The sequence below is a fragment of the Microtus ochrogaster genome, linkage group LG9, assembly GCF_000317375.1.
Source record: "Microtus ochrogaster isolate Prairie Vole_2 linkage group LG9, MicOch1.0, whole genome shotgun sequence".
Taxonomy (NCBI): Eukaryota; Metazoa; Chordata; class Mammalia; order Rodentia; family Cricetidae; genus Microtus; species Microtus ochrogaster.
In genome coordinates, this window is record NC_022034.1 from 39,680,769 (window position 1) to 39,698,098 (window position 17,330).

At 40.2% G+C, this 17,330-nt stretch overlaps 1 protein-coding gene across 8 annotated transcripts in view; it reads right to left on the reverse strand.

Moving 5' to 3' along the window:
* Nucleotides 1-8,788, reverse strand: part of Echdc1 (ethylmalonyl-CoA decarboxylase 1) — a 29,815-nt gene extending 21,027 nt beyond the window's left edge. Inside the window, exons 1-5 of one of the 8 annotated variants that reach the window (XM_026787474.1) lie at nt 8,677-8,788; nt 7,888-7,960; nt 7,696-7,791; nt 5,561-5,776; nt 1,614-1,756 (exon numbers count right to left, since the gene is read on the reverse strand). In XM_026787474.1, the coding sequence (XP_026643275.1) occupies nt 1,614-1,756; nt 5,561-5,774 (357 nt within the window). In that variant the 5' untranslated portion in view covers nt 5,775-5,776; nt 7,696-7,791; nt 7,888-7,960; nt 8,677-8,788. Of the gene's footprint in view, nt 1-1,613; nt 1,757-5,560; nt 5,777-7,519; nt 7,539-7,695; nt 7,792-7,887; nt 7,961-8,036; nt 8,635-8,676 lie in introns of those variants that run through there. The other 7 variants (XM_005363662.3, XM_013352394.2, XM_013352392.2 and 4 more) reach the window with 7 other exon arrangements.
* Between the last annotated feature and the right edge of the window lie 8,542 nt (nt 8,789-17,330).

Below are 17,330 nucleotides of genomic sequence, written 5' to 3' on the forward strand. Positions count from 1 at the left end.
ACGCCAGAAAAGGGCGCCAGATCTCATTACAAATGGCTCTGAGCCACCATGTGGTTGCTGGGAATTGAACTCAGGACCTCTAGAAGAGCAGCCAGTGCTCTTAACCACTGAGCCATCTCTCTAGCCCTGATTTTGGAGACTTTTAAGACAGTAAGGATACAAAGTGTACATAATGAGCAATAGGACAGCAGTAGTACAAAACAACTCTGAACTACAGAATAAGTACACACACACATACACATATGCCCAGAGTATGAGGAACTTTCACAGATGAGAGTTCTAAGGAATCATGATGACTCCTAAATAGGATTCAAAGCAGAAAAAGGACAAAATAGTGATGTGGGACTTCTCTCTGTATGTTGTGATTACCATTAATGAATAAAGAAAACTGGCGTGGCATGATAGGGTAGAACAGATCTAGGTGGCGGGGGGGGGGGACTAAACTGAATGCTGGGAGGAAGAAGCCATGGAGCCACCAGCAGAGATAGGCATGCTGAAGCTTTACTGGTAGGTCACAACCTCATGGTGATGCACAGATAAATGGAAATGGGTTAAATTAAGATGTAAGAGTTAGCAAATAAGAAGCTGGAGCTCATGGGCCAAGCAAGATTTAAATAATATAGTTTCTGTGTAATTATTTCGAGAGTCTGCGAAGCCTGAAAATGAATAAGCAGCCTCTTACAACACAACAGAACTACCAATACCAATAATTTATGAAATTTCTTCTCCCTCCTCTTTTACACCACTCTGACATGTAAAAGAAGTACATAGCTAATGTATGCAACTTGAGTTTACATATAATCAATTATCAGCACCTATTCAGACTGCAGATACACCCATCAATTATAGTATTTTTATCATTCCCTTTATCATCAGTGTGGAATATGTGTAAGAACACTCAATGTAAGACCCACAATTTATGGATATACTATAGCATTGCTCAATATAGGCACTATGCTAGAGAACTAATTTCTAGCACTAATTTACCTGTGTAACAGAAATCTATTTCCCATATTCCCTCCTTAGTACCTGTCAAACACCATTCTACTCTGTGTTCCAATAAGCTTCTCTATTTGAGATTCCACATATGAGATCAGCGTGGGATTTCACTAGCAGTAATCTTTATACCAAAGTAATATGCTAAAACAAAGGGCATAGGGTACACATATGGAGAACTCTAGACTATTTTTCCAACTATTTCACAATCTTAAAATTATGCTAAAATATCAATTTTTGTAAAAAATATTCAATCAAGTTAGAAAGGAGAGAAATGTGGGGCACTAGTGGGAAGGAGAGTAGCAGGAGCAATACTGAAAGCATCCTCCAAAGACACCAGCGCAACCAAGAGCGCTCCTCTTAGACCACAAAGATGAGTCCTTTCAGCATGTCAACCCAACTGTCTTTCAGATATCCTCTGTAGGCCAGACTTCAACATTTGTTTTCCTATATATTACTCACCTTATAAATCTTTATAATTTCTCACAAAGAATAAAAAGGAAACAAACCAAACAAAACAGAAACCACAGTTAGAAAGCTAAGGAGTACAAGTTATGACAACAACCACATAGGATGGTCTGCTGGAAGCAGCCTCAGCACACAGCCTACATACTTGCCTCTGGAGTGGAGAGTGCTTTCACAGCATTCAGATCAGATCCTGAGCAAAAAGTATTTTTTGCCCCGTGGACAATGAGGCCTTTCCCTTCTGTCCAATTTTCCAGTTCAATTACCCTTTCCAAAAGTTGTAGCATCATGACACCTACCAGATGAGAGCAAAAATATGAACAGATGTAAGAGACTGCTAAAAACAGAAATAGTAACATGTTGAGCAAGCCTACCAGGATGTATACTTTACTACTGTGTATCTACTGTGTATCTACCAAATGCCTATTTTGCTGACTGTAAGGGTAAAAGTTAGATGCTGTGGATCCCTGAGTGGTGGCAGCAGGCCACCGGCTGCTTCCGGCACTGGGCAAAACTGCCTTTCATCTAAACTGAAGACCTCCAGACATGGACAGAATCGCTGGAATTGACAGCCTAGCTGCTCAGGTCAAGATAGGCTTGTCTTCCTACAGGTTTCTTAGCCCACAGGATCTTCTAGAGCCTGGCAGACTCTGCGCTAAACAGCAAAGATAAATACGACCTTCAGTGACCATAGAGGACCCTGAGAAGTAGCTCTAGGTGACAACCAAGTAAGTTCTCTGTCGTTTTTTAATCAGTAACTCAAGTAAAATTTTATCCTTCTCCAAGATCTCTGATGTAGTTTAACAGCTGAGAGGTTTTGTCATTTAAAAGGACAACCTCACCAAACAAATTGCAGTAAATTATAAATACAAGATATTAAGGTATGTATCTGCAAGTAATAAAGGTGTGAGGACAAATACAAGTTAACAAAATTCTCTCTCACGCTGCCTTCCATAGTCTTAAAAATACTTTTCATTATGCAAAAATACCTGTCACAGTCATTCTAACTTAAGTATTCTACTGTTTATACAATGTATATATCTAAAACTTCTGTTTTCACAAGCCCAAAGAATTCTTGTGAGTTCCAGAAAGCTGAATTAAAGAATCCACCTTAAACAGGTCAGATACACCCGCCTCATTTCCCTAGTCCTAATTTTTCCCCCTTAACTTTGTCCTCTGTTCTGCCAATACATTAGACAGGTGTTAAGAGACACCAAACATTTCCATATCACAAACACTGGACAGGAACAAACAGACCAGCTACGCCAGGATGTTACCAACACCCAGCATTCTCAGGTTCCCCCCACCCAAAGACAACACCCACAAATAAGCAGGAAGCAGTCTTTGCCCCAATTCCTTTAACCTGTGGTACCTAATCTCCTGCCTTTTTATTATAAAAAGGAGATGGGAATGTAATGATCTGTTCTGTCCCTTTAAAAGACAAGCCCTGCCCATTTCCTCCTCTGTCCACTGAGGCAGGCAGATGTTCCTTTCTGCTTGCAGCCTGACTTTCTTCCTTTTCCATCTCCCTCTCGAAGAGGCAGTTTTTGTCTCTCTCTTCTCTCCTCCTTCCTTCCCTCCCTCTCTCTCTGTCCACTCTCTTCTCTTCTCCTTCTTCCCCTTCCCTTCCATAATCCACTAAATAAATATCCAGCCTCACTCTGCATGGTGTACCTATCCAAGTCTCTGTCTCTCGCCTGCCACGTGGCTCCCCGCCTAGGACCAGCTGATGGCCTGCTGGACCCATTCAGGGATCCGCAGCATTTTACTGTTCCCATTATACTGATACAATGAAATATAAAAACAAGGCATATAAAACAGCCCCACCTTAAAATTTTAATTCATTAATCTATGTATCTTAAGAAATCAGACAAATATATTTAGAAAGAAAAATAAAAATGATCATACATGTCCTAGACATAAAAAAATGGAATATAGGCCGGGCGGTGGTGGTGCACGCCTTTAATCCCAACACTCAGGAGGCAGAGGCAGGTGGATGGATCTCTGGGAGTTCGAGGCCAGCCTGGTCTACAAGAGCTAGTTCCAGGACAGGCTCCAAAGCTACAGAGAAACCCTGTCTCGAAAAACCAAAAGAAAAAAAAATTGGAATATATAATATTGGATACAGTGATAAGAAAAAATTACTTCTTATAGTAAAGATAGCAAATACACATTGTCTCAGTGAACAAGCTCAGTAAGTTTTATGAGCATAAGATGACTGTGAGATTTTATGATATAAAGGCTATAAAAATATAGGACAAAGTGAGTCTAGCTCTCTTCCTAGCAGGACTGACAAATAAATACATAATACATTTTAAAGACATGGTTGACACACTGACATGCCTGAGGGACACCGTGAAAGTGCTTCACAGGTCTACCAGCAGTCAAGGCAATGATTTACATCTTAGATCATTATGGTGATATCTTTACAAAATTCTTTCACAATAAGTTTAACAGCCTTCCTTTAACAATAATTTAAAATTGGGATCCGCAGAGAATGTCATCTGAAGATCTAATGAGTGAGCTGTATCTTTGCACATCTTTGGTTATCTTTCAGGGTCATAATGTCCTTACTACCCTAGATAAGGGAAAACACAATTAGAAGCCAAAGTACAGATCATAACTGCAGGTTATAACTTCTGGAAAATCTACTGTTTCCAAGCCTTGCTACACAGATCCCTCTAAAATATACAGACTTATTTTAAGAAAAAAAAAATACACAAGGTCAATAATCACTATTCTGTCATTCTTTAAGTAACCAATGAAATGGAGTTCTACAGTAAGTGTTAGATCAATGTCATGCACTCACAAATAACTAATAAAATAATTCTTTCTAAGTATTATCTACTTAAAATGGAAACTTCTGAAGAATGTCCTATGTGCTTGAAAAATATTACTGCATCCAAATTACTTCTAGTTTGGGAGAAACCAAAGATGCACACATTTAGTGTAAGAATAAATCAACCTATACAAATACACATCTTTAATCATGTTTGATATTTAATTGCCTAAACAATAATGGTGTCTATGAACATAAAAAAAAAACTATACTACTAGTTAATTTTAAACTCACTCTTTTGACTTAGTTCAGTAAGCCTAACAAGTTGAAGGAGACCTTACACACTAAACGGCCTTAGAATGTCTGCTTTGATTATTTTTAAGCAAAGGCACTGGGGATTCACTCATCTCCCCACCCAAGCTAACAAAACACCATACTTAAAGCAGCTGTGCTTTTATTTGTTTTGCACATTATGCATCAAACTAATACTTACCTATATAACTGAATATAAGCAACTACCACCGTTAATTACATGCAAATTCTGAACACCTGAAATGTGGATGGTCAGCTGAGATATGAACTAAATGTAATAACAGATTTCAAAGGCATACTATAAAAATAAAAAAGAAAGTATCTCACGTGTAATTTCGTGTATGTTATTTTTGTTGAAAATATTTTAAAGCATTTATGTTTGATATACATAGAACCAAAATCTTAGGCTGTCTTATCAAAACTTAGTTTCTTAAACTAGCTGAATAGTACAATAAAATAAATAAATCTAACGCTACAAAAATTCCTTGTTAGGGACATTTTGATCTTCATTTAAACAATAAAAATTTTTTACAAAACTCCATAGAGCTGCTGTGTGGAATCTTTGATAGTTACTTTTCTCACTGCGATGTCAAATTCCTGAGAAGAAACAAATGAAGAAAGGAAGGCTTTATTTCAGCTCACAGCTTGTGAGGGCACATGCCATCATGGCAAGGAAGGTATGGCCTCAGGGCTGGGAGGGCAGCTCTATTTGATTTTGCTTCCTAAATGATGGCTACTAGAATATTTACCTCTACACATGAATTTCATTTTTATTAATATTTGCACTCATAATTAAAAAAATAACCATAGGCAGAATTACAAAATATTTCTGGTTTACATTACAGACATTTATACACACACACACACACACACACACACACACACACACACACACTACAACGAATACCAAGACTTTCAAGGATTTTGTCAGCATGGCCAGGCCCGGAAACTACAATAGCAGACTCTGACTCAGTGTCACTCTCTCTCTGGAGAGGGGACATCCCGTACCTGAGAAGGCGTTCATTTTACTGGGGTTATTCAGAGTGAGAATGCCAATGCCATTCTGCTTCTTCTGGAGGTCAATGGAGCCGCCAGGAAACTGCTCCAGGATCTTTCTCACTTCCTCCTCGTGGAAGCCATGGGATGTGTTATAAAGCAACACCCCTGTTTGTAACAGTTTCATCCTTGCAGACAGAGATGTAGTCAGAAGACTTTTTGCCATTTCTGGAAAAGAAAGAAGTATGAAATTGCTCCAATAAAAGACTCAATTTGATTTTTCTGCCATTATATCTAGATATAATGATAAGCTTTTCTCTTGAATTGTGAAAAACCTCTCCAATGAAGGTAAGTTCCATTTAAAAAAAAATTAAGACATTGCCTGGTTAAGTAGGCCAGGCTAGCCCACATCTCATTTTCCTTCAAGGTTCCAGCTTTCCTAAGTGTTTGTCCATGCTGGTGTGGACTTTCAGGGATGCTCCTGTAAGGAAACCAATAAGTGCACTAGTTCAGCAAGGTATTTAGAGGACTGTTAGGTTGGCCTGTCACTGGTTCTCAGTTTGGACTTAACTCTCCCTCCCCCAGGAACAGTGTCTTGCAACACTTTGTATGTGTGCATTTTTTATCAACTGTTACAGGTCTTTTGTTCTACTGCCCACAACTTTCCTAAAGGCTGTAAGATAACAAATCTCACATTCCTAGCTCTGATTCAGGCCTCATTTATACCTGGATGTCCCTATAATTCAATTGGTATATTCTGAAATTGAGATTTTTTTTATACCTCTCTACTAACGAAAGAAGTATGTCCAAAGATTTCCTTGATTTGGCCTTTACTTAAAACTTGCATCTCTTCTCTCATGATCCACCCCCCACATATACATATGCATATATACATACATGGACTCAAATAATCAGAGTCTCACAAATATAATATGATATTTATTTCCCCCCTTAAATTATTTTTCCTCCTTTTTTTCTTACCTGGTACTTGAAAACAGATTCCTAAGTTTTCCCTAATAGTGATTATTAATATTATCCCAAGTAAACATGTAAACAAGTTACATATATCAGTAATTTTTGTTTCCTCTCACAAGGCAAATGGATGCTAAAGGTTAGGACTAATATACTCTTAGATTTAGAGGTGATTTACCAGTAAAGAGAAAAAAAAAAAGATTAGTACATTTGAGGAAACCCAGTCAAGATCTGTATCATCCTAAATGGTAAAAATAAATCGGTTTTAAATGTACATGATGGCTAGTGGTACTAAGATGTTAGACATTACTGAATTAGTGCAACATCTGAAAATTCAAGTAAAGAGTTTAAGAATCAGGTGCTGCCACAGATTAGACACACATAACCTACATTTGCTTTACTCTTGGCAACACAAGGCAATGAAAAGGGGGCAGTTACAATTTTATAAAACATTTTTCAGTGCAAAAAAATAACCAAACCGTATCATGTGGGCTGTTCTGCTGTCCTAACAGGGAACAGATTGCTCCAGCTGAGAAAACTTTCTGCCAAACCACTGGACAGCTGAAAAGGATACCCCTCTGGCCATCTGGGACCAAAGGTTTCCCTCGTCAATTCTCCCACTAACAATCCTTTTCTATTTAACCCCACGCTGGAATCAGTAACTTGGGCTAGAACGTTTACATAATTCCATTTTTAAATCAATCAGAGTAAGGAAAGAAACAAACAATAAAAAATCAGAAGGCACTTTAGATTGAAATATATAACCTGTTTCTCAGGTTTTCAATTTCACACACCTTAACTCTCAAATCCCGCTACAGGCTACCCACACCTCCCCCGCGCCCACACACACCCAAGAAAGTAACTTTCATTTCCTCAAATCTAATTTTTTGTCATCCTAAACTTCAGCATACATGATATTACAATCTTTTGTATTTTGGACAGTAATGCCAAATCATCCCCTCCACTTCCCTAGTCTGCATAAAATCCCATCTCCATTACCAACATCTGTGATCGCATCAAACACGGTCCCGGCTATTTCTGACAAGTTGTCCTGCAAAACTTTGTTGCCAAGAGAGCACCTGGAGCGCTGGGAATACTTCCTGGCAAATAATTTCCTTAAAACAAATTCGTAGGCTTCAGGACTTGACCATAGCTGGTTCTTCAGTCTAACTCACCCCGCTGCAACTTTGTCTCTCCACAAGCCGGTTTGCCTTTCAGGAATGACGATTAATGACTGTTCTGTGTGCCCCATCAGATCATCAGCTAATCGGCTGTCAAGTAATAGTCCAATGAGGTGTGCAAAAACAAACCGTTTCGTTGCCCTGCCCCTTCTTCCTTCAACCACCCCAGAGATTTCATAATTCTACCTGTCAATTCCTCCAAGGAGAATACTATTTCTTCACACTAAGTCTCCGATTAGGCTTGCTCTGATTGCTAAACCTGTAGCATCCAGAAGAAGAGAGAGTAATACGTTATAGAATCAGACGTGGAAGTTAGGAAAATAAGAAGTACTAACTTTTACGCCCTCCAGAAAGCCTTTCCCAGCAGTAACTCCTCAAGTATTTGGACAAAAGTGGGGAAGGGGTAAAAAACTTTACTAACACCCGCTTAGTTCGGTTGCTCCTCCTTTGTTGTTAAAAGATTGGCTTCACGAAACAAGTATGAAGGCAATGCTTAAAAGAAGCAAGATAATTTAGTTCACAAGTAGACATTAGAGAGATCCAACTGAACATCACCTAAGTTCTCAAGGGGATTCCAAAGTACTCAGAACTCAGCTTATTGGTTTGATTCAAATCTCCTCAGCCTCTGAAATTGCTGGAGTCGCAGTTTTCCCACTATCTCTGCAACACAGCCCGGAATCGCCCCGAGACCCACCTAAGCGGCGCCTGCACTGCCTTCAGGAGCCGGCAGAGGGCAGCGCGCCTGCGCGGCGCCCCGGTGCGCAGCCGCGCGGGCCTCCGCTCGGGATTCGCCGGGCACGGCGCTCCTCCCCCATCACACCACACTGGGTTCCGGGGTTCCCCGGGGAGCCGCACTCCCACGCACGTCGACGGCCGCAGTCCAGGTTTACGGCCCCAGAGCCCTAGCGCTGACTTCCTTTTCCGCTTTCTCAAGCCCCCTCTTCCGCTCTCCGCACGCCACCATCCATACGCTACCTTCCGCTGCGCGCGACCCTCTTTCGCTCTCACCCCGGCTTCCGGGACTCTGGCCGGCTGACCTGCTTCCGCTCCGGCCGCTCAGAGCCTGCTCACTCTCGGGCCCTTCGCTAGTCAGAGCCCCTTGGCCATCCGAAGGAACTCTCCGGCCCCGGAAGACCCACCCGTTCCCTTCAGATCCTCCCCCCCTCCTTTTCGGGAACTTTCTCCCCAGATGTCGCGAGCTGGAGGAGGGACTTGGGTTTTTCTGTGGTTCTTTGCTGTAGGGTTCAGGCTGGGGAAAGGAGAGACCCTAGATGCCTCCCATCCTGTTCGATTGCTAACCTAGAAAGAAGAGAAAGGGAGAAAATGGCAAAGGATATCGAGCCTTTTTAGATTTAAGAGTTATTGTGGGCAGTATTATGTCATCAAAAATTAAATATTCAGTGACATGACATGCACTATGGCATGTGCTCTTTAAGGACACCAAGCTAGAAATCTATATTGACCTCTATTTTTATGACACAGGCTGTAAAGAAGTACTTTGGAAGCCAACCGAAAGGAGAGGTGCTTTTACTCCACATTTTATCATTTGTATCATTTTATCCCAGAGAAAGGACTCAGATAGGTAGATGATATCAAAGGTAGATTAAAGCGGCTGAAACATTTTAATCAATAACTTGGAACAGTAGGGGGATGTCTGTTCCTAGTTGAGCAGATGCAATTTGGATGTTTTAAGAGGACAGTCTGAGCTAAGTAGAGAAATGGAGAAAGTACAGCTTGCTTGTCAGTGTAGAGAAAGTCCAGCAGCATTTTTTTTTGTTTGTGTTTATGACAAGATCTAACCTATAGACACTGAGGAGACAAAAGCCTTTGCCTTTCTTATAAGGTGTGCTTCTTGGGTCCTCGCAAATGTCGAGAGAGAGAGAGAGAGAGAGAGAGAGAGAGAGAGAGAGAGAGAGTGTGTGTGTGTGTGTGTGTGTGTGTGTGTGTGTGTGTGTGTGTGACAAAGAGGAAGGCTGATTTACATACAACTGTAAAGGTTTTTTTTTTTTTCAGGTACTTTGTTAAGAAAAGGAAGTGTAAACCAAGCTTGATGTTGCATACCTGTAATCCCAATATTTTGTAAAGTGGATGCAGGAGGGTCAAGAGTTTAAGGGCACCTTTAGTTATGTAGAGTCGAGGGCCAGCCTGAGCTACAGAAACTCTGGGTTTTGTTTGTTTGTTTTTGCTTTTAAAAAGGGAAGAAAAGGGTAGAAATTAAGGATGGGTATCTAGAGGCCATCAGTTTTACACTGACTAAAACAAATAAATGAGCTTTTAGGAGCATTTTAAGAGTAGTTGGGAACCAGTTTGGCCAGCTTTGTGCCTTTGTTTGGAAGATACTCTCATGTTCCTAGACTTCTTGAATTATCATAAATAAGGATCAAAGGAATAGGACCATTTGGTGGGATGGATATAACCCTGCAAAGCACTGGAGAAAAATGATGATAGGTTTAGAGTACAATGGTGTGAATAATAAGAGCAGAAGCCTAGGTTAGCAGAACCAGTAGGAAGAAGTCCAATATTTTTTCAAAAGGGAATAAGAGCTAGTTTATTATAAAGGCAAATATGGATGAGGTTTGGGCTACCCCACCTTTTTTGTTCCAAAATGGTTACAGCTTTATGAAGGTGTTATAGTAATAGAACAGCAACAACAAAAGTATTAAATCAAGATATTTTTCAAATACATTGGTGAAAACTTGAGGTAAGCAGGTTGAAACAAGGCAGGGAAATCTTAGCTGTGGATCTCAGATGCTGTCTGACAGGTTTCTTAGTATTTCACTTGGTGGAAGCTACCAGTTTGTCTATTCCAAAGGATTTACATAATCACAAAAATCGTTAGGTCGTGCAGACTGGGCTAAAGATGGCCCAAGATGAATTGACATTAGACTCTGGACCTGTAACATTCCAGTCTTTCCACAAGCATTGAAGGCTTTAGTCAGATAATTAGCCTTGCAGAAGGTTCAGTGTTTCCTGTGGTTCTTGCCAGGAATTTTTTTTCATAGTTCTCCCCTTGACTTTTTCCAATGAGAAGGCCACGTGCTAATTTTCCTTTGTGGCTCGGAGTCTCATTTCTAGAATCTGATGTAAACAAGACTGAGTGGTAGGCAAGAAATCAGTCTGGAGGAGAAACGAGTAGCTAACAAAGCCACTAAGAAGAAACTACTGAAGCACCTCATCCGAATCTACTAGCCATTAGATTGATTTATGTCTGATTTATCTTTTCATCTCTATTTGCATAATGTGACATATAATATGAGTAACACACCCAAAATCAATCATGCACTGACCTAACAAAGTGAAGATAGCAGATGAGGAAAACAGTGTAATCAATAAAAACGATCCTTGTAAAACTAGATTGGCTATATGTTTTCTCCTCTACATAGTTACTTGTGTTCCATCAATGATTTTATAGTTGCAGTATTTAAACACACTTCATATCCTTTAGTTTGAATTTTTCCTTTTGTCAGTTCTCCAATTTCTTATTTATTAAATTAATTTATTTTTAAAAACGATTGTTTCTCATTTTACATACCTATCCCAGACCCACTTCCTGCCCCCTTCCAGCTTTCCCCACCTTTCCGCACCACCATCCACTCCTCGGAGAGCATGAGGCTTTCCACGGAGAGTCAATAAAGTCTGACATCTAACTTTGATGCAGAACAAAGGCCCTCCACTATATATTTAGTATTACGGGACAATGGTCCTGTACCCTGTAAAGATTTGCCACTTGTATAAGTTTAATAAAATACTGATTGGTCATTTTATTGATAGGTGGGGCGACCAGAACAGGACAGTTCTGGGAAGAGGAAAGGCTCCAGTCTGTAGTCACCCAGACACAGAAGAAGCAAGATGAGAATGCCTTGCTGATAGGTACCAAGCCACATGGCTAACACAGATGAGAATTATGGGTTAATGTAAGATGTAAGAGTTAGTTAATAAGAAAGCCTGAGCTAATAGGCCAACCAGTTTATAATAATGTAGGCCTCTGTGTGTTTCTTTGGTACTGGACAGCTGCGGGATCAGGCAGGACAAAAATCTCTGGCAACAATTTAGGCTGAGCAAGGTATTCCTCCAAAAAGAATGGGATCCAAAACTCCAGCTCATGCAGTAGGGATAAATCTTGGTCTTATGGTCAGTGGCTGCAAAGATAGTCACAATCACACATCTGCCACCCACATTCAGACAGCCTAGTTTGGTCCTATGCAAGTTCCCCTTCTGTCAGTCCAGAGTCAGTAAACTCTCACTAGCTCAGGTCAGCTGTTTCTGTGAGTATCCCCATCACAGTCTTGACCCCTTTGCTCATAATATTGCTCATCACTCTCTTGTACTGGTCTCCAGAAGCTCGGCCCATTGTTCGCTGTGGATCTCAGCATCTACTTCCATCAGCTGCTGGACAAAATATAATGACAATTAAGGTAGTCTGCCACACCAACTCCAGTGTCATCTGTGTGACATGACATATGTCATTATGCCGGACAGGAGCTACGTGTCCCATGGGACTAGGCTTCCCAGAAGTCAATAGCAGACAACCTGGTATTAGCCACGGCTGAGGCATAGGCAGGTTTCTCGAGTAGCTGGCTATGCAGGATATGAGCTTTGCATAATTTCTTTCATAATAATGATAGTCTTGGCCGGGCAGTGGTGGTGCACGCCTTTAATCCCAGCACTCGGGAGGCAGAGGCAGACGGATCTCTGTGAGTTCGAGACCAGCCTGGTCTACAGAGCTAGTTCCAGGACAGGCTCCAAAGCCACAGAGAAACCCTGTCTCGAAAAAAAAAAAAAACCAAAAAAAAAAAATAATGATAGTCTTTATATATACAAGACAATGATCATTCTCTTCAGAAACAGCTCTGGGATAAGGAAGCACAGTATGGGAATGTATAAGACTACAGCAGAACCTTTGTCATACACAGGGTGTATGATGAGCAAGGGAATAGATGGGTTAATGTTGATGGACAAAGGCTGTTATATTATACTTTGAACTTTATGGATAGGTTTGCTAGATCCCAACCCCCATGATGTCTGCTGCATAAGAAGGTACTAAAAAGTATAGTTCAGCAGGTGCAGAGAACTGAGTAGGTATATTTGGTCACTAGATGAAATAAAGGGTTAGGAAGAGGAAAGGCCATGATAGCGATAATGAGACAGAAAGTTTCTATTCATAAGATGAAACCACTTGTCTGAGGTTTATATTCCCAAGGACACGATTTCCTCTTCTAAGGATGCTTTATATCTAACACCTGTTCCTGATAATATACTTTTCTTAAATATTGCTTATGTGACTAAAAGAAGCTTTTATACTGTGCCAACCAATGATACATGACCTGATTTGTTCTTTGTTTACTATATAATGAAAACACGAATTCAGAAAATCGCAACAGATTCCAACCACTCTCTTGTGTATTGTGTCTGTCTGTCATTCGCCAAACTTGTGCCTTCCTGTTACCAGGACCCTGCTTCTCCCACGGTCTGAGTGGCTCCCCTGAGCCGGTCTGTGGCAGTGGTCATCAGTCTGATTTTAGGGGGAAGATCAGTTCAAGTACCCTCTCCACTATAGCTTATGGTTTTAGCTGGGGTCATCCTTGTGGATTCCTAGGAATTTCCCTGGTGCCAGGTTTCACACTAGCCCTATAATGGCTCCCACAATCAAGATATCTCTTTCCTTGCTCTCTCTGTTCTTCCCCAATGTCAACAATCCTGTTCCCTTATATTCTCCTCCTCCCTCCCCTTCTCCCCCTCTTCCCTTTTGCCCTCCCTCCTCTCCTACCACCCAAAATCTCCAATTTCTTATGTAGTAGTCAGTTTAAGCTGTTATGCTGTTGAACAGAAAATCCTCTTAACAATAGGGACTAGATAGCACTCATTAGTCATTTTGCACCTTGACTGGTTGTGTTCATTGTACTCTAGCAGACTTGCAAGATTGATAGCCTTTGTTATTTTTTGTGTGACTCTATAATACTATCTTTATTAAGTAAGGAGAAACCTGTGTAATTTGGATATGATACTACCTTAACCTTTGTCAATTTTTCAAGTTTTTTATGAGTTGCCAGTTTTCAACATTTACTATCAAGTTGAGATGGAATGGGTAAAAGGGAGGGAAAAAAGTTAAAAGAGAGTTTAAAAGTATCTAAGGAATTTGGAAAAGAAAAAAAATACTGAACTCTTGTTGTTAGTGAACTAAAGTAACCAAATCCTTGTTTATATTTCATGTACAGTCTCCTCTGTATCCATAGATATGATTTAATCATTATCTTGAACAAATTGTGAAGAGAAGACACTAAAAAGAAATCCCACACTAACTCACAATTGAGTATAATAAAGGGTTATTTATTTAGATGGAAAGAATAGAAAGGACACTTTCATTCTTAGTGGGCTAATTTATTATCAAGTCTATAGCTGTTCACATGTTAACTCTTGGCTCAATTGGTAAATAATATGTTTTAGTTTTCATAAAAACAGATCTAATTAAAACTGTTTTCTATATCTCTTGAAAATTTAAACTTGTTTTCTCCCCCTCTCACCTACACATGTTTTTGTTGTCAGAATTTAATTTTTTCAGAACTGGGATTTCATGCTGGACAAGTACTGTATCATTGAGCTACAATCCCAACCATGTATTCAGAGTTTTTCAACGTTTACTCTTCTTTTTTTTTTATTTTTTTATTAAAAATTTCCGCCTACTCCCCTCCTCCCATTTTCCTCCCCCTCTCTCCACTCTTCTCCCCCTTCCTCTCCAGTCCAAAGAGCAGTCAGGGTTCCCTGCCCTGTGGGAAGTCCAAGGTCTTCCCCCCTCCATCCAGGTCTAGGAAGGTGAGCATCCAAACAGAATAGGCTCCCACAAAGCCAGTACATCCAGTAGGAACAAAACACAGTGCCATTGTCCTTGGCTTCTCAGCAGCCCTCATTGTCTGCCATGTTCAGAGAGTTTAGTTTTATCCCATGCTTTTTCAGTCCCAGTCCATCTGGCCTTGGTGAGCTCCCATTAGATCAGCCCCACAGTCTCAGTGGGTGGGTGCACCCCTAGCGGCCCTGACTTCCTTGTTCATGTTCTCCCTCCTGCTCCTCATTGGGACCTTGGGAGCTCAGTCTGGCTCTCCAGTGTGGGTCTCTGTCTCTATCTCCATCCATGGCCAGATGAAGGTTCTATGGTGATATGCAAGATATTCATCAATATGGCTATAGGATCGGGCCATTTCAGGCTCCCTCTCCTCAGCTGCCCAAGGAACTCGCTGGGCACATCTCCCTGGATACCTGGGAACCCCTCTAGAGTCAAGTCTAAAATGGCTCCCTTAATTAAGATATATACTTCCCTGCTCCCATATCCACCCTTCCTTTATCCCAACCATCCCATTCCCCCAAGCTCTCCCCATCCTTCTCTTCTCATATTTCTCTCCGTCTCCCCTTTCCCCCATCCCTCCCCACCCCCAAGTTCCCAATTTTTGCCCAGCAATCTTGTCTACTTCCAATATTCAGGACGATAACTATATGTTTTTCTTTGGGTTCACCTTCTTATTTAGCTTCTCTAGGATCATGAATTATAGGCTCAATTTCCTTTATTTATGGCTAAAAACCAATTATGAGTGAGTACATCCCATGTTCATCTTTTTGGGCCTGGGTTACCTCACTCAAGATGGTGTTTTCTATTTCCATCCATTTGCATGCAAAATTCAAGATGTCAATGTTTTTTACCACTGAGTAGTACTCTAATATGTATATATTCCATACTTTCTTCATCCATTCTTTGATTGAAGGGCATCTAGGTTGTTTCAGGTTCTGGCTATTACAAATAATGTTGCTATGGACATAGTTGAACAAATGCTTTTGTAGTATGATAGGGCATCTCTTGGATATATTCCCAAGAGTGGTATTGCTGGGTCCTGGGGTAGGTTGATCCCGAATTTCCTGAGAAACCACCACACTGCTTTCCAAAGTGGTTGCACAAGTTTGCATTCCCACCAGCAATGGATGAGTGTACCCCTTATTCCACATCCTCTCCAACAAAGGCTATCATTTGTGTTTTTGATTTTACCCATTCTGACAGGTGTAAGATGGTATCTCAAAGTTGTTTTGATTTGCATTTCCCTGATAACTAAGGAGGTTGAGCATGACCCTAAGTGCCTTTTGGCCATTTGAACTTCTTCTGATCTCCAAAATATATTTAAAAAAAAACTCAAGAAACTAGACTTTAAAATGCTAATTAACCCAATTAAAAGATGGGGCACTGAACTGAACAGAGAATTCTCAATGTTTACTTTTCTTAAGAAACATACTCAAAATAGTAATGAATCATGAAGCAAAAATTTATTACTATGTGCATTTGTGCCCCCCAAATCTGTTCCTTAATGTATCTTTCATTTAGACCATCCTTTGTCTTCTATAATAATAAAAGGCCTTTGGTAGTCTCCTTAACTATTATGAAAAGCATATGATTCGCTACTGCTTTAATTTTTTCTATTTAAAATGCAGTATTGTGCTATTCACAATAGCTAAAATATAGAATTTAGCAAGATGCGTTTCAGAAGCTGAATAAAATGTATTGATAAACAATTGATGTGTGAATTCTCATTGTTCTTAATAAAAATGTGAAGTCAGATATTAGGAGTGAAAACTGAGAGGTCAGAGGAACAGTGCTGCCAGCCACTAGAAAGGCCTATTACCTCCACCAAGTCATCAGACTGATGGGATAATCCTGTCTCTACAAATCCTCAGACCGCATGCTCAGATTGAATCCTTAAATTACATGCTCTCTCTGTCAAACCTCAGATTGTATGCTGTCTTTACAAAAACTCATACTGTATCTCAGACTGAATCCTCAGACTGCATCCGAGCTCCTTTCTCCTCCCACCTTATACTCCTCTCTCTGCCCAGCCTTATCACTTCTGTTTCCATTTTCCTAGTGCTGGAATTAAAGGCATGTGATGCTAAGTTTGGGATCACCTTTGTGTAAGCTGTTTTACAGCTGTATAACAGATCTATCTGTTTTAGATAGATTCAACCTCACTTAGCCCAGGGTGGCCTTGAACTCACAGAGATCCATCTGCCACTGTCTTCTGAGTTCAGGGATTAAAGGTGTGTGTCATGACTGCCTGGCCTCTATGGCTAAATAGTGGCTTAGCTCTGCACTCTGATCTTCAGGCAAGCTTTATTTGTTAAATTACAAATGAAATATCACTACGCATAGTGAAATTTTGCTTTGCTCTAATGAAGAATGCAATTATATCTCTTGAAGAAAAAACAGAAATAGAGATCATCATACTATGTTAAATAATCCACACATACCACAAAAGAATGAAAATACCACATTTTCTTTCTTTATTTACTAGAGGATGAAAATACATGCAACTAAAAGAGGAAGAATTGGGATTAGAAGGAGGGTGAAGAATGAGTGGTAGCTGAATATAATGAAAGCATATTATCTGTACATATAGAAACATAATCAAGAAGCCCCTTCCTATATATTTAATATATGCTAATAAAAATGAAGTTTAAAAACAATAAAAAATTCATAATACATCAGTAGCCATTAATGCTTGTGTATTTTTTAAATGAAATTAGAAATATTCCTCCCGCAGCAATCTACACACCTATATAAAAATCTACATTGGTCTCATTGCCACCTGTCTGCCATT